This window comes from Squalius cephalus (genome assembly GCF_949319135.1).
Source record: "Squalius cephalus genome assembly, chromosome: 13".
NCBI lineage: Eukaryota > Metazoa > Chordata > Actinopteri > Cypriniformes > Leuciscidae > Squalius > Squalius cephalus.
Window position 1 is genome coordinate 18,317,879 of NC_137134.1, and position 27,471 is coordinate 18,345,349.

Sequence of the window (27,471 nt, forward strand, 5' to 3'; positions counted from 1 at the left end):
GATCGATTTTAGAGCATCATATTAATAAAAGATGGATGACTTGTGTTGCTAAATGGCATGCAGTTAAATTTAAAATATATTGTATGGTGGAGAAAATGCTGTATTAGGCTACTGTTACTACAAATACAGCTTATGTTAGCCACAAAATACTGAGGCATGGTACAAAAATCGCGGTAAAACGAGATTCAAGCAATAGGACTAACCTGACAAACCTATCTAAACAGTTGCTCACCTGTTTAATAAACAATATTAAAGTGTCTTTGGTGTTTCCATGGTTTCTACGGAAGTAAACCTGACGCCGTTACACTGGTTAAAATGGCTGATTTCTATGGATTTAAACATTAGTGACACACAAGTCAACAAAATATATAACATTGTTTTAGTATTTTTTAAAAAATTGTAATCCACAAATCTTACATATTGTTCCTTAAGAAACAAATGGGCCTGGTTTCACAGACAGCTTAGATTGAGCCAGGAGTAGGCCGTAAATTAGGAAGCTTTTATAAACGTGCCTTTGAAAAACAAACATTAACATATGTCAGTTCAAGTTGCTTTCAGTTAAGACAGCTCAAAAATGCTTGGCTTAAGCTTTGTGAAACCGGGCAATGATGTAATCAAATTAAGTACAGATTTAGTTACAAACTACCAAGTTGTTACTAAGCCCCCAGCGAGAATTTTTTTTATTTTTCATACAAATTAAAGAATATTAAACTCTTAAACAGTCCTACAAATAAGTATTTTTGAAGGTTGAACCATTAGCGTTTATTCTGACAAAAATGTGCAAGGTAAACAAATTTTTAAAAAGTAATATTCATAAAGTTTCTGCGCCGGATTATGAATACGCTTTAACGATTTTTTTTTAGCCAAAGTAGTGATACAACGCGCGGGCGTCCACGTTAACCAGACTAATAAAATGATGTCACGCAGGCTGTGCTTAGCCCCTTCAGTCAGCCTCACTGAACACACAGCGTTCGTCATGAAATGGGCGGGTCTGGAGTGAATAAACGTGTAACTATTGGACATGCCATCTGCCTATCATTTCCTGTCGCCTTTCTATTGGCAACTAGCATGCGGGTTTATCTCTCCATCTCTTGCTGCTCTTGTATAAATGCCGCTTACTTTTCTACCATCAACCTCCGCCGGAAATTATAGTTCCTTTTATCAATTCATTTTTCCTTAAAGCATACCTATTAAACCTTGACTGACAAATGATTAACAACCATTGTGCGCGTCCTGACTCATCCGTGCATTTTAATCCGTAGACCTTGTCGAAAAAACTCTTGACTCCCCTGGGCACATGAAACTGGACACCCGAGCGTTTGAGGCCCCTCTTTCCATGCGGAGGAATACATTGTTGCTGCTCACAATGTGGATGGAGGTGGTCAAGATGTCTACTAGAAGAATGAATTCACCTCAATTGTAACAACATAAAGGAAGTCGTGGCGCGGGATTGTTTGGATACAGACCCGCAACATTGTATTTGTGACGTTTGTGTTTTGTAGGAGGATGTCAAAGGAGGAATAACACACATTGTTGCGCCTATCAGCCTTTAATGCGCCGTGCTTCAAATTCTTTCAAGTTTTATGTTTTTTTCCCTGCGAGATTCAACCCTTCTTTTTTACAACTGGATGTAATACAACTGATAAACAGAGGTAATGCTTTTTGGTTATTTTGTAGTGTTTTACTGGGATACTAAGTTGAATAATTTTAGTCTCTCATTTACATCAGAGAAGGCACATAATTGCGTAGCCTATTGAAGTTCAATTTAGCAAGTTTTTGGGATGTCTGCTTATGGAAGTGGGGGGATGCAGAGTTTTTTTTTTGTTTTTTTTGCTTGCTTAGTGGCTGTGGTGGTGGTGGGAAGTCCTGCCCAGTTTTGTGCTGGTGGTCTTTAACCCAGTTCTATCCTAACAGAAATGACTCCTTTGTCCTTTTATCAAAGTAAGGATTAGTTTTGTGGGGCGCGTATGAGTTGAACTGACTAGTTAAGAGCGAGAGCTGTCAGTGAAAATTTAATTGACAAATTTCTAATGGCTGAAAGTTACATATGCTACATTTGTTACACTTGTTAAAATATATCACTTCCTACTAAACTTGAGCACCTAGTTGTAGTGCGTTGTATTCAGGTTTGCTTTTCACAAAGCCTTTGGTTAATTCGGTTACTTCGTTGAATATTTTTGGCAGGAAATTCCTCGTGCCCCCACCCCCACTCGCCTTCATCAAATCGCGAGTCTCTTGAGGAAAAGTTGACATTTTGTCGCGGTACTTTTATTAACTTTAGCTTTATCCCCAGCCAAGCTCGTACGTTTATCTCACAACACCATGAATAATTGAGAATTATCGGCCGGACGCCTGGTTAATATTGATAATAATGCCGTGCTTATCAAAATTACGTGCGTGCGATCGATGTGGCCTATCGGTTTTTGAAATGGTTTGCTATCGGAATACAATAAGTTTACAACTGAGAATAAATATTGACATTGTTCATGTCTGGGTAAGCTTAGCCCTACTTGCACAAAGAAAGGGACGTGACTATAGTTCCACTTTCAATAATTCAGAGTTGTTTTTTAAATAGGCTAGACCTTATCGTGGTATATTTTCGGTATTTTTATTAATAACGTGGATTTAGTTCTGGTACACTATGGTGCTTGGTGGCAACACTGTTGCGCTCACTTACAACTAGACTAACCGCCAGTAAGCTGCAGTGATGATAGCAGACTAAAGATAGGCTACAATTTTATTTTAAAACCACGAAATACCTTCCAAACGCGTGTTTTTCCTGGTTTTCGGTGTCACCTTTTTATTTATTTTTTTACCGTAGGTGTGTGTGTGTGTGTGAGAGAGAGAGAATGAGTCAAGATAGGAACCTTTACCGTTAGGGCTGGGAATCGTAAGGAATTTAACGATTCTGCTTCAGTTTCCTCACAACGATTCCTTGACGAATTTATAGCTTTTGGCGAAATAATATTTTGAGGAAAAATGCTACACCTATTGCATTTACAACAGTCTATTGGCAAATTGTGTGAACATTTCAGATCTAAACAGAACCGGAATAGATATAGGCTGTAATAGGCTACACTTTTTTTCAAAGGTGTGTTCACACTTTTACAGACTTTTAGAGACACCATTAATGCAATTCTTTAAAATCGGGCTTAATTCTAAATGCAAATAGTAAACAAACAAAAGGTAACATCTTTCATTAATTTAGGTCTATGATGTGTAGGCCTGTATACACGTTGTCATATGAACAACCAGTCAGTAATTAGGCCTATGCTTATTTAAGTCAGGTTCATTTCGAATCAGATATAACGAAAGTAAAAACTCATAAGTGAGTTAGATTAATTCATCAACAGCACCGACTGATTCATAAGCATTGTTGATGCACGACACAGAGCCGGTTCATATGAATCGTTCGTTCGAAAATGGAATCATGCTGGTTGCCCTGTATTTTGCATCACTTAAAAGAATCGGCTCGTAGAGTCGTTGGTTCAAGAATCGGACTAGTCTGATCGCGTATTTCAAGCTGTAGATTCAATAATAATAGGAATTGGAAAAACTGTCAGAATATGGTGATCTACACGCTTGAGAACTAAAATCATGCGTTTCCATTTTTCATATAGGCCTCAAAAGAACCGGTTTTCGATTTCCAACCATAATACTATGGCCTTCACCTCGTACGTCAACCAGCAGGGCTGATCATAGCAGTTAAAACGGCTCCATGGCTAGTTTCTGAGACATTTGTCAGATTTTACATGGAACAATGCCAGTTTACTGAGTGAAATATATTTTTGCGTGTGATTTGGCTTTGTTTCGTTTTGCATGGATTTGGATATCTTTATTGTCTTTTTTACTGAGGGGCTACATTTTTTTATTCAGCTGCTTTTGTTTGGGAGTCAAGAAAGCAGTGTGAATAAAATGTATTTGCAAGGTGTAAAAACACTTTTATTTTAGCCATTGGCTTGCAATAGTGTTATAATCAGACTGTTGATGGGAAAGGCTAACAAGAACTGCTAAAGCACACCACCTGTTGGCATGCAATAGCGTACAGGACTCCTTAAAGGGATAGTTCACCCAAAAATTTTAATTACCCCATGATTTTCTCACCCTCAAGCCTTCCTATGTGTATTTGACTTTCTTCTTCCAGACGAATACAATCAGAGTTATATTAAAAAATGTCCTGGCTCTTACAAGCTTTATAATGACAGTGAATGGAGGATGATATTTTGTAGCCCAAAAAAGCACATCCATCCATGATAAAAGTAATCCATACGGCTCCAGGGGGTTAATAAAGGCCCTCTGAAGTAAAACGATGCGTTTGAGTAAGAAAAATATCCATATTGATTACTTTATCAACCAAAATAACTAGCTTCCAGCATACAGAAGAAAGTAGAAAGAAGAAAGTCATATACACCTAGGATGGCTTGAGGGTGAGTAAATCATGGGGTAATTTTCAACTAACTGAGAAAAGTTTCTCTTCTAGCAATATTTGACTATCATTGTATGTGAGCAACTTTAAAACATTTTACTCCAGTTGGAGGTCGTTTAAATGTTGTTTGATGGTCTCCTTTTATGCAAAACTACTGGCCAGATAACTATAAATCATACACAGGATAGTGATGTACAATAAGTTAAGAACACTGATTTGCATGTTCCATGTGCTGATAGATATTGTTTCATGGAAACTGATTTATTGCTGATTTCATTTGCTGTCCTGATGTTGCATAACACAACAATATTAATAAGAGTGATTGATATTACAAAACTGGTTGAGGACCCATATAGAAGGATTGACAAAAAATGGTTTTACTTTTTCTTGTAATGCTTTTCTAGCCATATCGTTTTAACGCAAGTGTAAAACAAACTGGATGTCCTCGGCCAAATTTATTATCAGGCAAGTTTTAGATTTAAGATTGAATTCTTAGACAAATATAATAACTTGGCACTGGTGTTTCGTGAAACCTCCTCAAGCAATAGTTAGTTAGTTAATTAAATTTAGTAAATTTTTCAATCCATGACAAGAAATGTGGGACATGCAAACGCTGGTAATATACTCTTATGAGATCTGTATATTATAAGTACAATACACTTCCACTTCTATCTACTATTCCATACGACGACACTTGACTTGCACTTCTTTACTGCCTTTCTCATTCATCTGGTCTTTAGACGGCTCGCCACAGCTGTCTCTTACTCTGCTTTTCTCCTGCAGGGTGCTTTAAAGACCGAGTGGTATGAACGAGGCGCACCAGAGAATGGCTACAGTGGGAACAGATAAGGAACTCAGTGACCTGTTGGATTTCAGTGCGGTAAGGAAGAAACTGGAGTCTGCCGTTGATCTGGACAAAAACTGCTTTATAGATTTGCATCTATCCTTATTTTCTTCTACAAAATCTGACCTTGTAGTCAGGGGTTATCCGTTTTTCTTCATTCCTCTTCGGACTGATCGCAACTCACGTTGCAATGCTGAATGTATGGAAGTGTTGTTTGTGGCTATAAACATGATAATGGATCATTAAATCATGTGCAATCCTCCTTCCGACTGGCTCCTGGGAAGTGGGGTTTGCCATTTGAAACGTCTTCGGCATAACAACCATCACTCAATCCTCTCTAATTTTAACATCTCACCATTTTTTTCTCCTTATCCTTTCATTTATTATTCTCCATTCACCTGTTGTTAAAAATTGATTATTCCTGGCGGTCATGCCATCCTAAATAGCATTAAAAAATAGTGAAAATATAAAAATGTTAATCGCTTGATTCATTGGATGGCTCGACCATGCTTAATTTATTGCATTGGAAAATTGCCATCTACTGAAGCAGTGAATCAATTAAGACAATACATTGATAATCAGACGTGCCAGACCAAATGCATTATGATCTCACATCTAATTACAAATTGTTGATGGTTTAGTCACTCCCTCATATCGCATTAATTTTCCAGCCTTGAACCTTTGCAAAAACCGAAGGATTTGCGGATTATGCATTCAGAATCTTCTTTCTTGTGGTGTAAAAGATGTTTCACATCATGAAAAATGTCTACCACACCAGAATGTCCCTCACATGCACCATGCAAGGCTGGCACTGTTGCTGCTTATAGGTTTATCTTTGCACTTCAAAAACAGAGACATCATCTATCCAAGTAAACCGGTGTTCTTCACCCCTTTCTGTGAAACCTTCAAACCTACAACTTCTTTGTAGTTTAAGACAAGGATGCATCTTTAAGAGCTGTACTACTTTATGAGTTTTTTTTTTATTTCCAGATTGATCCATTTTAGTGGGTTATATCTGGCAAAGGTGATGTGACCTTAAGCATTAAACGTTTGAACTAGCTAATCTTGATGTCACATTGCGTGGAGCCTACTGTGTGAGTTTGCTTTGATATGCTACTATGCTTAAACTCGATCTCTGTTTCTTATTTATCTGTTGTAGATGTTTGCGCCACCTGTGGCTAATGGGAAGAACAGACCAACCACACTTGCTAGCAGTCAATTTAGTGGTTCAGGTAAATATTCACTACTAAACGCATGCCTTTTTTTGCTTGTTTAGAGAGAAATGTTTAAAGTGGTGTTTTTTTTATAGCAGTTGAGGTGTTTGGGCTAGTTGCTAAGTGCTCACTTCTCTCAACAGAGCAAGAGAACATGCTTCTTCTTGTTTTCCTAAATCCCCTCTTTTATGAATACACTGTAGTATATCCAGAGTCAAAGCTTGGGGCATTTTTGCATCCCTTTGAACTGGTTGTTCTGTTGAAGCACTATTGCACAAACTTGAACATCATAAAAACTTTGTTAGGTCAAGAGGAGGGACTGATTAGTTGCATTGCTGTTTGTAAAAATGATTGAGTCCTGAACATTTTAACAGCCCAAATCTCATTGTCAGTTAAAAAGTTTGTATTTTGCTTCGTTTCTATGTTTGTCGTCTTTTTCTTTATAACCAGTTGCACACCCCACTCTTACATGTTATTTTTGCTCCCATTGTTGGCTGGTTTTGCTCCAGTTAAGATTGTTTCACAAGCTGTCAAAGGCATGAACGTCCCATGCGTTTCTCTTCAAGTCTTTCCAGCCTGTCTGTCTGTCTCCCAATCGACACTCCAAACATTAGCCTTGAATAAGAACAATCTGAGAACAAAGACTTAAATAAAGGCCTTACGGTCTCCAAACGATTCCCCCACCCCACCGCGTAAAACACTCCTCCCCCCACACAAGAAAACACTTTCTCCCCCTGCCAACTGACAGGAAATGGACCTACTCTGCAACAAAGCTCTCTCATACCTCCCACCACCCCGCAGGAGGCCGCATGAAAACAGCAAAAGAAGCACCGTGAAAGATCACCAGCTTCACTCTCGGTCTGTGGTGGCCTAAAGTGGCAATTACATAGCAGGGCCAAGCTAATGTCTCAGTTTGAGATTTTTATTGCGAGAGCTACCTGACACCGAGGTGACCCCGACTCTTAAATCTGTCACTTGGGAGATGCTTCTAGAAGGTCTCCACATCAGTCAACATAAAACTCACCCTGTAAACTCTGTATAACAGGATATGACATGTTCTCAGATTCACTATTGAGAAAAAAGGTCCAAGGGACAGTTCTTGAGAAGTATTCAGTTGAACTCTTAAAGGAAGGGTTCAGTAAATCTTAAGATCTTTTGGCATAATTTGTTGGCATGTTCTCGTTTACCACAGAAAATAAATATGACTCTATCCTCAGATTTTTATTAAGAAGCATTTTAAAGGTTTTTAAATCACTTACGTTTGTCCTTAAAGTGTATTATTTGAACTGTAAATTTGTCAGTTTTGTGTTGAGACCACTGTTCCAGCCAGATAAACTTTTAGTTATTCATCACCAATGTAATTTGTGTGTTTGGAGTCTTCTTTTTGTAAAAAGGTTTTCTTTTGCACAAATTGTCCAAAAGTTCCAGGATTTATTGACATTACATGGTCATGACAGGAATTGCAAGTTTTGTATATATTTTTGCACAGGCAAGGTCATTATTTGCAATTTATCAAACTAGTCTTATGTTAAAACGTATGTCTTCAGAACTGTGTATTTTAACATTTATTGTGTTGCCCTGTCCTTTTTTTTTTTTTTTTTGGGCTTATAAAGAACTATTGGACAAGTCATATTTTATTGTGTGTGGTAACGTGACAAATTCTGTTGATAGAGCTTGACTTTTATTCAACCCAAAACATTACTTAAAAATCCCCAAAAAAGTGTTGTAACAAGCTGTGATCTTGAATTAAACCTTTTTCCTTGCATGGACTGGATAACTTTTCAGCTTTAAACCGTGATTTTCAAATTGGCCAGTAATTAAACTTCTGACTGTCCCCTATGATTCAATCTGAAAATCCACAAAGTAAGGACATGTTTAGAGGAAGTAGTGGCCTTCAGAAGTGCATCTGTTCCTCGAGACAAAAGTGCTCGGAAGGGTGCTAATTGCATTAGGCCATCTCCTCCCCCCTCCTTGGGCATAGCCTTGCTTTTTGCGGGAGTTCTTGCATGGGAGGACTTCACCAGGCGTCCTCTCGCTCACCTCCACAGCTGCCCAACACGTCACCCACTGAGGACAGCGTTAGGACAGGACAGAGCCCATTTCCCCCCGGTTACACCCCTAACATGCAAGCACATTTACACACACACACCTCAAGTCTTTATGACTTCACATTTTATATCTGCTGTGATCTGAATATGAATAATGGCATGCTGTAGAGCTGATGCATTTGAAGGAGTGTATAAAGGAAATGATCTTTCCTCAACGCAGGAAATGGAATCAGTTCTTGCTTGACTGAATGTCAGATTTGTCTTTGTAGAATTGCATTTTGATGCTTGCAGCAAATAAGTGGCCAATAACTCAAAAGATAAATTGCATTGTATCCTCACACAAAGCCACGTTGTATATGCAAAACCAAATCTGACAGAAAAAGCACCGGTTTAGTTTGCTAATATTGTCGTTCAAATTGTCAGTCCTACTGACAAATGCCATCCAAAGCCATTCGCCATGTTAAACCTCTTATATGGTCCTTCTGCATCTGAATCCGTATCTCTGCCACTTCATTTTTTCCCCACATAAGTCTGCCAGGGAGATTCTTTCACTCACTCAGTCAGTGCCCACTTCATTTCCCATGCTGCCTGCGTGGGCTCCATAGATCACGGCTGTCAGCGTGGATGTCGCTATTTGCTCTGCTTTGTTAGCTTCATCACTCATGCTCAGCCTTCAGTGGCCGCTCTGGCTGAGACCCCCTCTTCTCTCACACATTTTTAATTAGACCTAAAAAAAAAATCAAAAGGAGAATATGAATATTCATAAACCAACTGCATTAATATGCACAATTATGCAAATCAGCATGCAATTAAGCCATGTGTCTTTGGAGAGCTTTGCATTAAGGCATAAGACAGGAGGCAGAGGGGAATGCTTTATGAGGAATTTCTGCTCCAGTACACTTTAAAACGTTTCCGCAATGTTTTTGAATATCCATATTTCTACATATAAAGCATATTGATGGCAATGAGGAGAAACTTGTGCACACACTACATATCCTGTATGCCTTGTTCTGAGACCTGTGTTGTCCCTATGGGTCTCCACTCCCAATTGTACAATGATGCTAATTTCGCAATTCTTTGATCAGCCTGTTTTTGTTCTGCTTGCCGTGATATTCCTCCCCCCAACTTGTCTTAATGAGATCCAGTGACTGAATGAATGCTCCCTTTATGGTCAGTGATGTTGAGGCTTGCTGAATGACATGGATATTAGTGTGGTGTGATGGTTTTGGATGAGATCCAGAGACTGTCTGACAAGCACCGAGAACCAGCCGCCAAATGTCCAATGGCCTTATTGCATGAACGGAGAATTAAGAAGGATCTTGATGGGAAGGTTTCGTGCATGCCAGAATTGGAGAATTGGTCTGACAGCTTGTGATCAATTGCTTTGTAGGTATGGAAGAGCGCAGTAGTACTTGGGCTGCCGGAGATCAAAACAGTCCATCTTTTAACCAGGTACGGGCAAACCCAATGCCTTGTTGGCCGTCTAAAGGTGTTGTTGGGGCATGTTTTATAGTTTTGACCTGCTTCTGTCTTTGCTTGTCTAGAGCTATGGAGAGGGTTCGCACTACAATGAACATGATGGACTATCTTCCCCATTCCTTGGCACAGGGATTAGTGGTGAGTTTTACCAATGTTTGGTTGGTTGATCTCAAAGCTGCTGTTGTAGAAACTGCCCCATGGGTTGCCTCGAGGTTGCCCAAGGTAAATGAGCTAATTTTTGGCCTCACCAAATGGATTCACTCTCAGAAGTCAATTCACTCTTAATTGGCTTGTGATTCCTCCAATCATTGTGACTTTTGGACATATGTATTTAACAACACCCACTATTTTTTTTTACTCGTAGGTAAGAATGAAAGGGGTCCATACTCTTCCTTTGGGGGCCAGGTAAGTTGAATCAAGTCAAAGAGCAACTCTTGAAAGTGCTTCACCTCCTTGATATCATCCTCTCTCTTTTGATCCAAACCCGCCAATCTGTTGTTCCCTATAGCCGGGGTTCTTGCCCTCAGACATCGCCATGCCTTCTGCAGATGCCATGTCCCCATCCGGTCTGAAGTCAGGCTCACAATTCTACCCTTCATACCCCAACAACCCCCGAAGACGCCCCTCTGATGGAGCCATGGGTAAAGAACATACATCACTTTCTAGACTTGTGTTGGATCAGTCAATATTGAAAGAAAAGGAGTACCATGTCTGTTTTAATCTTTTCACAGATCCCCAACCAAAAAAGATCAGGAAGCCGCCAGGACTGCCATCTTCAGTGAGTGACCTTTCTGAAATATTCTATCTCACCAATGTTTCCCATTATAAAGTTTTTTATTAAGATCTCAATTTCAAGATATCATGTTTTTAATTATCAGGAAATACACCGATGTTATGTCAGCAAAGTTCTGCTCTTTAGCAATGGCTGATAAGCTTACCATAAGAGCTTAAGTACGTAAGAAGTATATAGTGTCCATTACAGGAACTTTTAGTGTTGACTTCAGTATTTGTGGCATCTAAAACGGTGTGGCATCTGAAATGGTTTGACATTAGTCCCAAAGCCTATAGACAAGGGGTGTCACTGGAGGAGCACCTTCCTACAGAGTTTAGCTCTATAATAGTGTTAACATACATGCCTGAAAGAGGTCGCCCTCCAGTAGTAGGATTGGACACCCCTGCCATAGATCTTATTCAGAGCAAAAGCATATTTAATATGGCATGAACAAACAAGAAAACGGCAGTGAGTGTTAGACGTAAGAGTCCTCCTAAAAGATTATATTGATGCCAATCATTTAGCCAACAAAACATCCTTCCAAAAACATTCCAGTGGACAGACTTTTGATTGAACAGACGGTATGTATTTTAATTTGCGTCAAAATAAAAAGACCTCTTCCATGACTAAGGTTCATAATATTTCTGAACCTTTGGCCATTGCAAGTCAATATTAACTTGAGGAAACATTCAAGTAGCCATACCCCTTTCCAAATCACTTCTTTTGAGTAATGGGATGCGTAACTGTTGTTTCATAGTCTAAATCCACATTAGCTCAACACTTTGCCCTCTAAACCCTCTCCCCAAACACGATCCTACAGATTTGCCCATGCTAGACCTTATCCTCCCCCTCTTCCAAAGTGACCCAGTTGTGAGTCCCGTTGCACTTTTTTTTCCTCCCTCCCTCTCTCTCTCTCTCTCTCTCTCTCTCTCTCTCTCTCTCTCTCTCTCTCTCTCTCTCTCTCTCTCTCTCTCTCTCTCTCTCTCTCTCTCTCTCTCTCGCTTGTCTTAGCTCAGATTAATGGCTTCTGATGAGCAAGGGTTCTAGCTCCTGCTGAATCCCACTCTATGGCTCAGTATAACTTCCTCTTGTGCCGCCACAGCATTATAACACCCCAATGATTGCGCCAATGCTCACCTGCTACTTTTAGCATGCATTAGATATTTTAAGTTTAAATCCAAATTTGGCTCAGCACTAAAGGATATTGATCCTTAACTTGTCTGGGCTTGCCTTGATCTTGTCGAGTGCATCAACAACTCATTGTGAGGATGTGTTTCCTGGTGAACTTCAGAGAAGAGGGCCATTCGCAGGTTTTTTCCCCCTCCCTCATTTGTTCTTTTATGTGGTTTCTACATAATCGACCAGTCTATTTTGCTCCACTCCTACCACTTCTTCAGCAAGACCTCTCCCCCCACTGTTCTCACCCCTCCCCTCTTCAGCCCAGCTGCCTGTGGAGTTGGATGGGCTCCAGGAGTAGGCAGATGGCTCTGTAATTAGAAGTGCATCTCTCCATTCCCATCCCACTTCTCCCTGTTAAATCAAATTACAGGCAAAAGAGAAATATCGCTTTGCTGGATTTGTATTCTCCACTGGCCCTAGACCCACCCGCCCGCCGGCGCCCCCTCCCTCCCTCCCAAACACTCGCTCATGTATGCGCACATACAGACAAACATACTAATCATACATGTTACAACGTGTTTGTTGGTGAATACGCTGTATGAACGTATGCCTCGAGGCTCCTGTATTCAGATGAGTTTCCGATCATCATTCAGTTCCATTTAAGGCTTCCTATGAAAGATATATATTGTATATCAGTATAATTTAGTTATATAATTATTATTATTAAAAACAAAACAAGTACCTGGTTTTTCCATTTCAGTGTTATGGGAGATGTCATTACCCAGTGTGCTTAGCTTGATTTGGACTCACTCTTAGTGATTGTGCTCCCTGTAGCTGCCCTCCCTCTCCTTTTTTGGCTCATGGGAGTGCGAGAGGAAGCGCCGACTGTGCCATGAGATGGCCGTGGCGCATTTCCCAGCATGCTCTGTTCTCTGTCCCTGCCACTTTATCTGAGGGGGCACTATGGAAACACGCGTACACGTCATTTGTACCGAAAACCACAAAGTGCTTGCCAGCTTCATGGGCTCCATACCAAGTTGCGCATTCATGTGAAAGCGTTTTGCCTTGGTTTTTTCGTCCATATGAACCCTGTTACTATATGAATGTCATGTGTCTTCGTGTCCTTCATGTACCTTGTTTATAAATGCAGGTTTATGCTGCCACCTCTGGTGATGACTATATCCGTGACGGTGCTGCCTACCCGGGCTCCAAACCTGGCACTGTGTACCCAGGATCTTTTTACATGCAAGGTGTGTACATGGGGAAATACAATTATGCAGAAGTCTGTGCCACATCTAAAAACCCAATCTCCCCAAGCCCTAATGTGATGCTAATATTAATTGGTACATATTATGTTCACGCAGACATGTTGCAAACAGATTATTAATGATTAAGCAATTGTCTTGTAGTTTTGTTTGTTTGAATTGTTTGAAATTAGGAACATGCACAAAGACAAATGTTTCTGTGGATTATGATCGCATGTCTGCACAGGTTCTTGTGCTGACTGGTATTGATCCTTCCCATCTGCCTTTGTGTTCACAGAGGGCCTACACTCCTGGGACCCCTCTGGACCCTTAGGTCAGTCAGGATACACGGCTATGCTGGGGAATTCGCCACACATCAATCAGCCTGGCTCCTTCTCCGCAATAAACGCACAAGACAGGATGGTATGGCTTCTGAACGTTTTGAAGGTTTTGGAGAAGGTCTTAAATTTCAGAAGCTCCAATCACTCTGTTTGCCTCTACAGAACTATCCTTTGCATGGAGCGGACGTCAATGGTTTCCATTCGGGCTCCGCAGCCTATAGCCACTCATCCTCCATGAATGGATCAGACAGCATTTTGCGTAAATTACCTTCATCATTTTAATTTGATGTCCTCTAGGTTGTGAAATGAGCTTGTAATTGAGTTCAGATTGGATTTTAAAGTTGATTCTTCTTGTGAAATCAATTTTGGTCTTAGACTAGTCTGAACTTGAACTATAATTGAGGAAATGGCCTTCAATCTTTCATTCAGATTTTGAATGGTTATTTTTAGCGGATTAGCAAATTATGGATCAACTGAGGAGACAGGACATTGATGTAATAAATGAAGTTAATAAGTTCTTTCATTCTCCCCCACAGCCAATAGAGGCCCAGTCGCAAGCAGCTCAGGTGATGAGATCGGAAAAGCTCTTGCTTCGGTGAGTGAGCTTCCATTAATCACCATGAAAGAGCATTTGGCCATGTGAAGTCAAAGGATTATTCAGACTTTCAATGATCCTTTCATTACAGATTATTATTATTATTAGCCATATAGTTGGAGGTGTGCAGAGCTTCAAATGTAGTCATGTTCCATGTGTTTTTGATTGACAGATCTACCCTTCGGACCACAACAGCAACAACTTCTCCTCCACTCCTTCCACTCCTGTGGGCTCCCCTCAGGGCATTGCAAGTAAGATACACTATCTTATTCTGTCAAAGGTTCATTAGATCTGTTTGTGTTGATAGGTACCAAGACAAATATGTGAATGCAGAAGAAGCCAGAATAATCGTAAATCATTCCCTTTAGATTGATGGGCTTTGTGTAGGCCGAGGTGTAAATGTGAATATGAAGCTCTAGAGCGCCATCTTGTGTCACAGTGGCATTCCACATGTTCCACACTAAGGCTTTGTATCATGGTCTTCTCAGCAGGTGCAGCACAGTGGTCGAGAGCTTCTGGCCAGACTGCTCTGTCTCCTAACTATGAGGCTGGACTACATGCACTGGTAAGTTTAAAAAGATCGCTTTTCAATGGCTCAAGTGTCGCTTTTTGATTGGGCATTATTATTAAATACTATTATTTATATATTTAAAATTTTAGTTATCTATTTCTCCATTTTTAAAATACCTTATGATATAAAATTTCATGTATTCTTTTTGGTAAATATCAATAATATTTCTCCACAGCAGAACAAAATGGAAGACCGACTGGAGGAGGCCATTCACGTGCTCCGAAGTCATGCGGTGGGTCAGGCCCCGGGAATTCCTGGAGCCCACGCCGACATGCATGGCCTACTGGGTGCCGTCTCCACATCCAGTGGATCCATGGGGGGTCTCTCTCAGACCTATTCCAACCCAGGACTGCCCCTAAGTAACAGACACCCTGCCATGGTTAGTGTGGAGACATAGTAGTATGATTCAATGAATAACACAAAATGGCATCTGTGGAATCATCTTTTTAATGAATTGGTTTATTTGGATGCAGTATTCATTATAAGTATTGCTTACAATTTATTTTAAGGTGACCTTGTTACAGTGTAATTACACAAAAGCAATTAGTAATATTAATTAACATGTACTCATTATATGGTTTGGTTTAGGGACTGTTGCTTGTAATTATGCATAATTTACTGTTGTTTCTATAGTAAGTACATATAACGTGATAAGGACACTAAAATAAAGTGTTACCTTAATATTATTTAATACATAATATATGTTAATAATTCATATTAATGTCAAATATTATAATATTAGTTTTTAGAACAAGTGTGTGTGTGTGTGTGTATACTAGGGCTGTCAATGTTAAACGAATGTGATTCATTCAAAATCCTTAACGCGTTACAATAATTTTACGCAAATAGATTAATGAAGCATGCGAAATTGCGTTATTTACTTAATTTACATCACGCAGTTAGATGATCTTGGGAGTCGTGAGTTTATCACACAGAGCATCTACAATGGCGCAAGCACCCGTTAGGCGGAAATTTCTATTTTAACCCCTTAACTCGATTTCGCTTCTCTGTTTGCGATCAGATCATTTTAAGCCACTAAACTCCAGGAAAGTTTTCAGTCCAATGATCCAGTAAGCGAATTCATTCAAACAATCAGTCCAAAACAGCGCTAAAGTAAACCAGGCTGATTGTATCAGAGATGGCAGAGAGAATAGAGACTCACGTTGTGTTTTCAGTGAATTATTCATTCTAGTGTGTGTGTCATATTCTGTGATTGTTTCTGAAGAGCGTGAGCCTTACGCATCGCGCTGTGTGAAATACAGACTGAGCGGAACGTCAAAACATCCCAACGCTGTATGGCCGGATGATACGCAAACTATGTTTCTTGGCTGGATAAAGCAAACCAGCATCTCGCTAGTAAAGTTTTGATGGATGAGGATTGCAATCAAGGTAAAGACGATTGCGGTGACGTACGAGTCGTACAGTAAAGCACGCGTGAGTCAGCTAAATTGATTCGCAAACATGTGGTACTAATCGGTATCGCAACTGGACTTGTTTCAAATGTAAACAAGGCTAACTGTAGCACTGTACACTGAAATCTGAAAAGTTTTCTTTCCTATAATGTTTTTTTTTTCATGGGTGCTTTGTTGTGCATACATTTATGAATTTTATGGACTCCTTATATAGCATTCGGTTATTTGGTGTTCTTTTGGAGTCTCAAAGTGTCCTTTTTTTTGGAAAGACACCTACATTTACATTAAAAACAGTGTGAAAATCACCTTTTTTAATCAAATGGTTTACTTTGCTGGATAAACAGGATAAATAGTGTATGCTTAATTTTACAAAAAGTGTGCGATTAATCGCACAAAAAGGTGTGATTAATCGCAATTAAAAACTTTATAATATATATATTAGGGCTGTCAACTAAATCATTTTTCTGTCGAGTAGTCGCTCATTTAAGCCATTCTACTGGGATGTTTATGATATTAATTTAATTAGTTAAATATATGGCATTGGAGTGGCATTGGAAAATGGTTTCAGTTTCAGGACAGAAAGAATGTTAAATGTAACAATGTTCTACATTACAGAGAAATTCTAAACCATAATAATGAGCATTTAAGATATAAATTAAGCTCTCAAGCGCACACATAAAGCTTACTCCAGTGCAAAAGTAATGATTATGATCGTGTTGGGAGAAAAAAAACGCAAGGAGACTGTCTGAAAATGAACAATTTATTCATTATTAATCGATTTCTGTGTCCGTGTCGGCTGCAGAGATGAAGTTGACTATGCTGATTCGTCCCACAGTAGTGAGAAATGCATGTCAAGTTAAGCATGCAGTAAGCGCGGTACTAATTTAGCTTTCACACTCCGCACGAACACTTGGATATGCGCCTAATAATATTTATCTAGGTTAACATTAACGTTAGAGCGAGCGGCCATGTAAAGTGGCTAACTTTGTGCTACTACTTGTTTCAAATGATGTACTAAATTTATTGAAGTTTTATGCTGCTACTCAGGAGAAATTAAGTTTTTAGTGTATGTGTGTGTGTGCATAACTTTAATGTAATTGTCTACTTTTTGTTACTTTTTCAAAAGCGCAATACCTTCACTTTAGTTTAACTCTCAGTAGCTACAGTTTCAAATTAGCATCCCAAACAGTAATGACAGGACCGTAGTTTAGATCATGTAACACAAAACAATAATAGTGCACCTGTGGGTATTGATATGTGCTAATTACTCTCCCTTGTTGCACTTGCCTGCAGGCTGGAAGCCATCATGACGACCATGCCTGCCTTCCTCCCAGCAGCACCCTGTTGCAGCCAGCTCATGCTTCAGGCACCCCACAGCCTGGAGGAGCACCGGAGGGTTTTAACAGTGAGCAGCAGTTTCAATTTCTCTTTCTGAACCAACCCAACATGTAAACAACAGATGCAAACGCTGAAAGTTGCCAGTTAGTTTCAGCGTGATGCATTTGACGGGTTTTCTGTCTCTAGATTCGAGTTTGCCCGGAGGCTTGGCCCACTCCACGCATTCGTCAAACAAATCCGACGTTAAGAATGAGGACAAGGAGGATGACGAGAACTCTTCTGTGGCCGATAAGTCTGAAGAAGAGAAGAAGGAAAGCAAACAGTCTCGCACCAGACCAAGGTACAGTTTCGCCCCATAATACATAAAAATGGCTGAATGTTTTCAGAACCGAAAACGCTCTGGCACATGATGGTTTGAAGCAAGTCTGCATTGTCTTAATATGATCTACTACAACAAATGTCTAAATATTTGTCTGTCTTCACATTGGGCCAGGCCTGACTTCAAAGTGTTTGGGCATCCCCAAGACACAAAGTACCATGTTTTATAGTGTTCTCCCCTCCCCCATTTCCCAAACTCTCACATTGTTTTCAGAAAGGAGGTGTTTGCCCATCAAGTCCTTTCAAGTTTATCAGACCAGGGAGACGAGTAAGTCTATCTCCCACCATAGAGTGCATGTTTGTGAAAGACTCCGGATGCACACTTGATCGCTTTTAAACATTAAATGTCTGAATGATATTGTGTACAAAATGAATATACATTATGCTTCTATTGGCTTTTAAAGCCATTGAAACACTTTAAGATGATTTTGACACAGGTGGGACTCTCTCCTATATGACGTTTTCATGAGTATGAACTAGAATCGTAGGTCTTTGAATGTGCAGAGCACTGCTAAATCAGCAGACAAAGCTCTTTTTTATATAAATCTTTTAATTCAACATTCATCTCTTGATCTAAAAGGGGTTAGTGATTATATACTACCAGTAAAAAGTTTGGACATTTTTATTCTTTATCTGTAACCGACTGTATATTGAATAAAGGTAGGTGAATGCTCATCCTACGACGATAAGAAGCATGACAGGAGAGAGGGAACTGTTCAACTCTTTATAACTGGTTTGAATGTTCACATCCACTGGCATCGTTCAGTTTGGACTGAATATTCTACAGCTGTGGTAGGCCACGAGGTATTAAACGTGGACTTTATTAACACCTGAAGAAAATGGCGGAGCAAGTGGCAGTGAAAGTGAAAGTAAACCACAACCAGCAGCAAACTTGATATTATACGTTTCAGAATAAAAGTCCTTACAATATGCCACATATATGGAACTAAGAACATTATCATCATCATGAAATAGTGAAAATGATAAAGTCAGCAAAACCATGAAATAACACAAATTTAAATATAAAAATTATGACGTGAGGTGCATGCTGGGAGTTTGCATGTATGCTGCTTTTCTTCACTATCTGGTCCAACTAAAAATACAGGTAATTTTGTAAAGAAATGTATTCAATGTAGGTTTGGGGTCAGTATTTTTTTCTTTTTTTTCTTTTAGATCTTTTAAAAAAGTTTTTATTCCAAATACGGTGACACTGTCATTGTTACAGTGTAATTATATATTTAAGTACTGAGTAATATTAAGCAACTACATGTACTTACTATAGGGTTATGGTAGGATTAGGATTTGGTTGAGGGTTAGTTGCATGTATTTATGCATAATTTACTGTTATTTCTATGGTAAGTACATGTAACATATGTAACAAGGACACTGTAAAATAAAGTGTTACCCCAAATACATTTCTTTCGAACTATCAGTTTTCACATAAAAAATAAATAACAGTACACCTGTTTTCAACATTGATAATAATAATAAGAAATGTTTCTTGAGCAGCAAATCATCATATTAGAATGATTTCTGAAGGATCATGTGACACTGATGACTGGAGTTATGGTGCTGAAAATTCTGCTTTGCCATCAAATGAAATGAAATTAAATAAGTTATTTTAAATTGTAATAATATTTTACAATATTACTGTTTTTTTCTGTAGTTTTTATCATATGTGGCCTTGGTGAGCATAAGAAACTTCTCTCAAATACATAAAAAAAAAATCTTACCGACCCCAAACATTTCAACAGTGGTGCATATAGACAAAAAATATTTCTACTAAACTAATTTCATGTATGCATAAGCCTTTAGATCAAAAGGTATTTATCGCAAGAAAACATTTGTCAGGTGTGACCTAACATTTTACTGGTACAGCTTTAAGATATTTATAATGGTTTACAACTTTACATCTTATATGCTTGAGCAGGCACCCATTTTTTTTTAAACGCATTATTTATCTTTTTTTATTATTAGAGTTTATTTTTTAAATTTGTTTTTGTATTTAAAGCAATTTTTTCTTAATAAAAAAAAAACCTTAAATGTAATGTCATTGTCTCTCCGCAGTCTAGACAATGAAGAAGATGACGAGGATTTGCCGCCAGAGTTGAAGGTCGAGAGGGAGAAGGAGCGACGAGTGGCCAACAACGCACGAGAGCGACTGCGCGTGCGTGACATTAACGAGGCCTTCAAAGAGCTGGGCCGCATGTGCCAGCTGCACCTGACCAACGATAAACCCCAGACCAAACTGCTCATCCTGCACCAGGCCGTCAACGTGATACTAAACTTGGAGCAACAAGTCCGTGGTATGTGTTTTCATCCTTATTATTGATTTTTCTGTATCTAAACACAACAGCATTTACTTGTATAATGTTATTCTGAATATTCATGGGGAAATTATAAGCTGGGACTAGATTGTGAAATATGGTAGGCTTTGATCAAACTGATTTGTCCACTTGGCCTTGTATACGTCAACAGAAAATTCATTTTAAAAGGTATTACATTTAAAAGAAGACTTATTTTATCAATGAAATGCTTTGTTACATGGACACCTATACTTTTCTAAAATTGAATACTTAAGTGAATCAACTGCTGTTCATTTTGCATTTTTACATTCATTTTCATCCAGAACGCAACCTGAACCCCAAAGCAGCTTGTCTGAAGCGACGTGAAGAGGAGAAAGTGTCCGGGGTGGTTGGAGACACTCAAATGCAGCTGTCCGGACCACATCAAGGCCTTGGAGGAGATGGACGCAACTCTGTCAGTCACATGTGATCATGTGGTACGTTAATGTCCATTTATACATGGCCTCACTTTGTGTAACAGGTTATGCAAACACTTTCTGTTCACTAGTAGATATTTCCACCATTAAATTATGAACATAAATAGTGTACAATGGCTACAAAACCTTTTCAGACGGCAAAAATAAAGCATGCAAGATGTATCACTATTATATCGATTGTCTGCCAATATTAGACATTTTCTTTTCTTTATTTTATTTTATGTATCGGTCGATATTGTATGTTTAATTATGCATGTTCATTACCTTTGCCGTCATCTTTAAAAATCTTTTTCATACTGTACATTATAATGTGATGCCTAAAATTTACTTGTATTATTTAAAACAATTTATTTCAATTTAGTGTTTTGTTTTTTCATTTATTTAGACAATGGTATAGAATTTGAATATCTGTTATTTATCATATGACATTTAAAATACATGGGTTGGACAATGAAACTAAAACACTGGTCAATATTTTGTTGGAGGTTTTATGCCTATATATACGTGGCCAATCTTTACTGATTTTACATTCCATCAGTAAGAACAGTGTGAAGGTTGAATTAGCAGAGCAATAGCACAGTTGTACATGAAATATTACAATCCACACAACATAATGGGAGAACAATTTCAAAGAGGACCAATTGTGGGTGCTCATCTGTGACCAAGACAGCCAGTCTTTGTGGTGTATCAAGAGCCATGTTATACAGGCTAATGTCGGCACCACCACGAAGGACGAACCACATCCAACAGGAGTAACTGTCATTGCGAGAGGAAGCTGCCTGTGTCTAGGTACTAACCTTGATTGTATCCAAAAAACATAAAACCACAGCTGCCAAACTCAATGCAGAATTAAATGCGCACCTCGACTCTCCTGTTTCCACCAAAACTGTTCGTCGGGACCTCCACAGTGTCAATATTCATGGTCGGGCTGCTATAGCCAAACCTTTGGTCACTAGTGCCAATGCCAAATGTCAGTTTCATTGGTGCCAACAGTGCAAATATAGGGCTGTGGACAATGTGAAACATGTATTGTTCTCTGAGTCCACCTTCACTGTATTTCCCACATCCGTGGGAGTTACAGTTTGGTGTGGAGAAGCCTTAAAGAGGCTTAACATCCAGACTGTTACATGCCTAGAGTGAAGCACGGGGTGGATTAGTGATGGTTTGGGCTGCAATATCATGGTATCCCCTACTGTGCTTGATCAGCGTGCCACTGCCAAGGACTACCAAACCATTCTGAAACACCAAATGGTTCAAACATTGTACCCTGAAGGAAGTCCAGTGTATCAGCATTATAATACACTAACACACACACAGCAAGACTAGTGACAGTATGGTTTGATGAACATGAAAGTGAAGCTGAACATCTCCCATGACCTGTAGAGTCACCAGATCTGAATATTATTGAGCCACTTTAGGGTGTTTTGGAGGAGCGTTTTTCCTCAACCAAACACACAGTGACCTGGCCACTCATCTGGAAGAAGAATGGCTCAAAATCCCTCTGGCCACTGTGAAGGACCTCTACCTGTCATTCCCAAGACGAACTGTTGCTGTATTGGCTTCAAAAGGAGACCCTGCACCATACTAATAAATGATTGTGGTCTAAATCCAGGTGTTTCAGTTTCATTGTCCAGCCCTTGTAATTATACACTTATTGGTATAGAAATCAGTCTTAATTTAGTATATTTATTATTTTTATAGTTTCCGTTTTCATAATTGTTTTGTGTTTTTATAGCTTTAATTCGATATAGCTTTAATTTTTATATCTGTTTTAGTCCTTTTAGTACTGCTAATGCAATATTTCAAGTTTTTCATCTAATATTTTATTTTATAACCGCTTTATTTCAACTAAATACGTTTTATTTAACGATAACATTTAATATAAATCCCTCAACATGGCTGTTTTCTTTCCTTAGATCCAGTGTGAAATTTCTTGGGGCTCCTGGAAGAAGTGACCTTGAATCTCTTCCACCGTTCTCATCCTCTCTGTGCATATCGTGACTCGGAAAGCATATCATCCACGAAATAAAGAGATGCACCCTTCAAACCATTTTGGACACATGAACCGACCCGCCAAAACTGACACAGCAGATTTTGTCCGTGATCACTCCAGACCGCAATTACCAGCACAAATGTGAAGAACTCTTTCTCAAGTCGTTTTGTATTTTTCTGCTTCCCAACAACGATGGATCATAGGAATAGACACATTCTGACCACAACTGACATTTTTTCCACTGCAGAGAGTTTTGATCGAAAGACGAGACAAACGTCAATTTAATCATGGATTTGTGCCTAATTGTTACGTTTTATATAAGACGCAAACTGCTTACTCGTGTGGAACAAAAGTTTGGGAGTTGCTTGTATATGAGCAAGTCTTTTTTTTTTTTTTTTTTAAATGTGGTTTGTCATTCCCTACTGAAAGGTACAGTCTTACATGCATTGTGTAACCAAACCCCATGAGAAGTGGGGCGAACCTGTGGTGCTTTTGAGGACGGCATTTCCTAGCAGGCCTCTGCTCTGTGGGCCAGGGCTCTTCCAGAAAGGGAGAAAAGCACATGGGCATTCGCAGCTCTCCAGACTGTTTCATCTCTTTGGAAATATCACGCATCATCAGCTCTCACGATGCTATTGACAAGTTCAGCCAATCGGAAGAAACTGCTTCATAAAAGGCACATGAGCTTTTGTTACAATGACAACAATGCTTGGATTCCATTGCATTTCCAAGCACAAAATTGCCAAGTTGACCTTTCACCTCTTTCCTTTCGTAAGCCCTTTTATTTTTTCACCAGGATACGTTCAGTCATCACTCGCTCGCATCGTTGCCAAAAGTCTGAAAGTGTACACAAGTCCACCTCATGCATATGTAATGGATGTTATTTCGATTTGAGGAAAAAAAAAATGTAAGAATATATATAAATATATATATTTTTGTTAGTCTATACATTGTAGATTTCTAAATAACAAAAACATATTAGTTTGAAGTGTAGAGTCTATAGCGCAAGTGAACGCTCCGATGCGCCGTACGATTTCAAAAGACCCTGCGTATATTTTCAGAAACGCAAGGTTTGGGCGAGGCGACCCACCCTTAATTTTATCCCAGATGCCCCCCAATAGCTCTATGCTCATGATAAAGGGATTTGATAATGATGATTGAAGGCGTGTTGAGGTTTAAGGCCTCGTGATGGTTTCCTGATTTCAGGGAACTGTACGTCACTAGAAGTGTTCTTAGGCAATGGTGTAGTGTGTAAGCAACATTCGCCATCATTTCAGTCTCGCCAATGCACATAATGTAACCTGTTTGAATGTAATATTCAAATGTACACGATCTCACGTCTCCATCAGACTGGCTTACTGTGAGTTTAGTTGATCATATTGTCATTTCAAGGTGTACGTCTCAACCCGATCTCTGTCATGTGTGTGAGATGATCTTCCCTGATGGTTTGAATTATGTATGTAGGTAAAAAAAAATGGTGTTATAACCTGTGTAATTGTCAAAATGTCCACAATGGATATGATTTCTGAGTAATAACATTTCACCGTAAGGGGGATACTGAACTTAGGTTGTCCTAAAGTATAATGGAAACATAATATTAATTCTTGATAAATATAAAAAGTTCTTGAACATTTATATATTGTGGCCTTCTTATTCTCAAGACTGTCATTTTTTGAGAGTGATGCCTTGTCAGTGCCTAAACTTACTTTCATTGTAAACTTGACCATTTGTTTTATTATTTCAAAATGCAAAAATGGCTCATCCATCTTTTTGGATTTGTTTTGTTTCTTTCTGGAAGTATCTGTGTTGTAGTATTTAATCTGCAATTTAGAAACATGGTAGTCTTTCATCCTCATTATTATGCTGTGTGTGTGTGTGTACCTTTTTGGCAATTTTAGGATTCTCTTCCTGTCATCTTTGGCTCAACTAGGTTGGAATTTGTTTTGTTTTGTTTTTGCTTTTGAGACGCTTGTGTCCTGTGATCTGTGAAGCACACCAGAAAATTGAAGGATCTTGGTCGATTCATCAGATGGGGGCTGGAAACGCTAGACTGTTATTCTCAAGTAATTTTTGTATTATCCATCTGATACCATCTCAAATGCATGTTCATTTTGAAAGTATCTTTAAAATATGAGTGCTGGACTTGTTTTTGCCCCCTGCTTAATGTTTTAGATGCTGGAGGAGTGTTGTCATGTCATCATGGATTTTCCTGTCTGAAATTACTTTCTTTTTTATCCCTGAAGCATCTTGAATGTCCAATTGAGTGAACATTTTGAATGAATGGTCGTGCGCCGAAGTAAGATTGCTGCCATGATTTCCATCAGAATTAAGAAGTGTGTGAATTTTACAGAACCTGGTGTCTTGCAGTTGCAGTAGGGACATGAACAATACTGCTGTTGTCTTCAGAGTGCCTCCGGTTTTTGTCTTTATTATTTTTCGTCTTTGTTTTTATAAATATATATATAAAGTAGATATTGAGAACTGTCCTGTATATAACAGTAATGTAGCAATAAATGTGCCATTTTTAATAACAGAATTATACATTTTTTTCAATGTCTTGCTTTGGATCTTGTATACCTTCAAATGAGTTAAATAAAAGAAAACATTGTAATAAAAGCCTTACCATTGCGTGTCTTTTGCGAGAAATGCTTGGAGTGAAGAGATGGCTCTTCCCGTTCACACTTTTTCTTTTATTATTCTTTTTTTTTACAGATGGTTCACACCAAGAACGACAGTTATAACGATAACACCAACGGACGATACTTGTTTATAATAAGCGCGCGCTGAAGCTTTAAATCCTCGCGCGCTTTAAAGGTGGATTCTGATTGGCTGTCAAGGTATATCGTTGAAAAAAAAAAAAAACGACTGTAGACATTTTTGTAATAATAAATAAATAAAATAGAACGTTTATGATAGCTTTACATTTATATGTATTGTCATTGGTGTGAAAATGCCTTTAAAATAGTTTTAACATTAGTTTTCGTTTATCAGCTACTACTTCAAACAAAACTCATATTAATATCTTTTAAAGTTTTGAAGTCATATTTGTGACAAATTGGTTATTTCTTAGAAGCGTTGTTGCTTGGTAACTTGTAAACAGATGGACTGGTAAAGTCCTGCACACGCTTGTGAATCTGTGCTCGCGGTTATTTATTTATTCAATTTTATTTTATTTTATTTACTTGTGATAAATGCATCAGCAGTATTTTCTGCCATTTTCATTACAAAGCCTTATTTTAAAACGTTGCCTAACACTCCATAAATTTAGCTGTTTTATGCAAATGAGCAGTCTGCACAGTTCCAGAATTTTCTATCAGGCTGATATCGGGCAGCCTAGGGTCCTGAAACAGCCATTTCAACTTGTTTACCTATTGAACAGAGGAGGTCAGTGAGAAGATGCAAAAGATTATAAAGCTGATCGGACCTAAATATGTCTCACTTGCCAGAACGTGGTATGTTCATCCTTGATTTATTGAAGAGTCAAGTAGATGTTAACTTAAGAGTCGAGCAGCTCCTCTGCCATTTAGCATCCACTGTAATAATTCTGGAATAGCATAGTAACTATTCATTTATTAGTAATAATTTCTTTTTGAAATACTTTGTTTCTGTCCTTGCAATCCAGGGTTCCCACGCTGGTCAGGTGGGGTACAGTTGGTGGAGTGGCTGTTGTCTATTTCACAGACTGGCGACTGATTCTGGATTATGTTCCCTATATTAGAGGGAAATTCAAGAGGGATGATGATGATGACTAGTTGTCCAACTCCTTATCATGGATCTGCAGAAAACGGCTGTGTATTCCCACCGGAAACAAACAGCTTATGCATTTATCCGCCAGTAGGGGGCGCTGGTGATGCGACGTACAACCAGAAAGACTCAAGAAGATTGTCACTTTAAAGATTTAATTTTATACACAGATACGTTTGAATAATGTTTTACTGTGCCTTGTTGTGTTAAATTGGATGTTGACGTGACTGCAAACAACTAGCATGTCTTGCTTGCTTCTGTCTGTACAGGGCTGATGCTTGGGAATGGGAGATGATTGTTTCAAGGCTTGACACATCACTCAGTTTGAATTTGCACATAAACATATGTTGTATTTACTTAGTGTTATTTGGTCACTTTTGTGAATAAATTCTTTCTCTATGCATGCGTCATAAATGTGTTTGACTATACCCAGATGGCACAGGTACATCTCTAAGATGTCTGCTAAAGAGCACCTAGGAAAACATTTGTTGTGTACAAACATCTGATAAACGTCTTAGAAAAATATATTTTACATAAATTCTAAATCGTAAACATTTTAACACTCATGTGTTGCTCATTCATTTTCAATAACCCCAAATATTTAGAGAGTGATTGTATAAAAAAATATACATTTTCAATAATACAAATTATACACCTTTTTTTTTTAGGTTACTTCTTATCTATGTTTATGCTGTGTTTTAGGGGATATGAAGTACTTTACCTATTTACCGCAAAATTCCTCATATACACCATTAGCATGCATATAAAATTTCATTTTTATGAAAACACTTCAGTGATGATTGATTAAATATGAGTTGTTTCTGGAAATAGTTTTAGAAACAAAAGTGTAATTACCAAATACTTCCAGCCAAGACCCATAGAGATCTATTCATTTTATTATTTACATTTTATTATATATATTTTATTTTATTATATATTCTGGATGTGGCTAACAGCTGTATGATGCATCCAAAAATGACACTTCAAAAAAAACAACAAAACATTTTATATATAGTATTTTTGTCAAATTGTAGAATTTTTTTTTTGAAGTGTCCTTTTTTTGCAATAATGCCTTGATTGTAATACAATCAAGACTTGATTGTAATCACATATTATTTATTACAATAATCCAAATGTATCAACTTTAGAATAAGAAATACATTTTAGAAAA

The 27,471-nt window shown here is 38.4% G+C and overlaps 1 protein-coding gene across 3 annotated transcripts; it reads left to right on the plus strand.

Annotated features, from left to right (window-relative positions):
• Positions 1-1,134: 1,134 nt before the first annotated feature.
• tcf3b (transcription factor 3b) lies at positions 1,135-23,346 on the plus strand. Of its 3 annotated transcripts, none has more exons than XM_079889830.1 (21): positions 1,135-1,652; positions 5,210-5,306; positions 6,430-6,502; positions 9,923-9,984; positions 10,077-10,149; positions 10,376-10,416; positions 10,520-10,652; positions 10,743-10,789; positions 13,053-13,152; positions 13,445-13,569; positions 13,650-13,746; positions 14,024-14,082; positions 14,255-14,333; positions 14,571-14,647; positions 14,829-15,032; positions 17,359-17,470; positions 17,590-17,743; positions 17,996-18,049; positions 19,849-20,087; positions 20,411-20,563; positions 22,480-23,346. In XM_079889830.1, the coding sequence occupies exons 2-20, from the start codon at positions 5,232-5,234 to the stop codon at positions 20,554-20,556; spliced, it is 1,950 nt and encodes a 649-aa protein (XP_079745956.1). In that variant the 5' UTR covers positions 1,135-1,652; positions 5,210-5,231; the 3' UTR covers positions 20,557-20,563; positions 22,480-23,346. The 3 variants fall into 3 exon arrangements, with proteins under 3 accessions (XP_079745956.1, XP_079745957.1, XP_079745958.1); XM_079889831.1 differs by having other exon boundaries at positions 14,832-15,032; XM_079889832.1 differs by lacking the exon at positions 17,996-18,049 and having other exon boundaries at positions 14,832-15,032.
• The last annotated feature ends 4,125 nt before the right edge of the window (positions 23,347-27,471 follow it).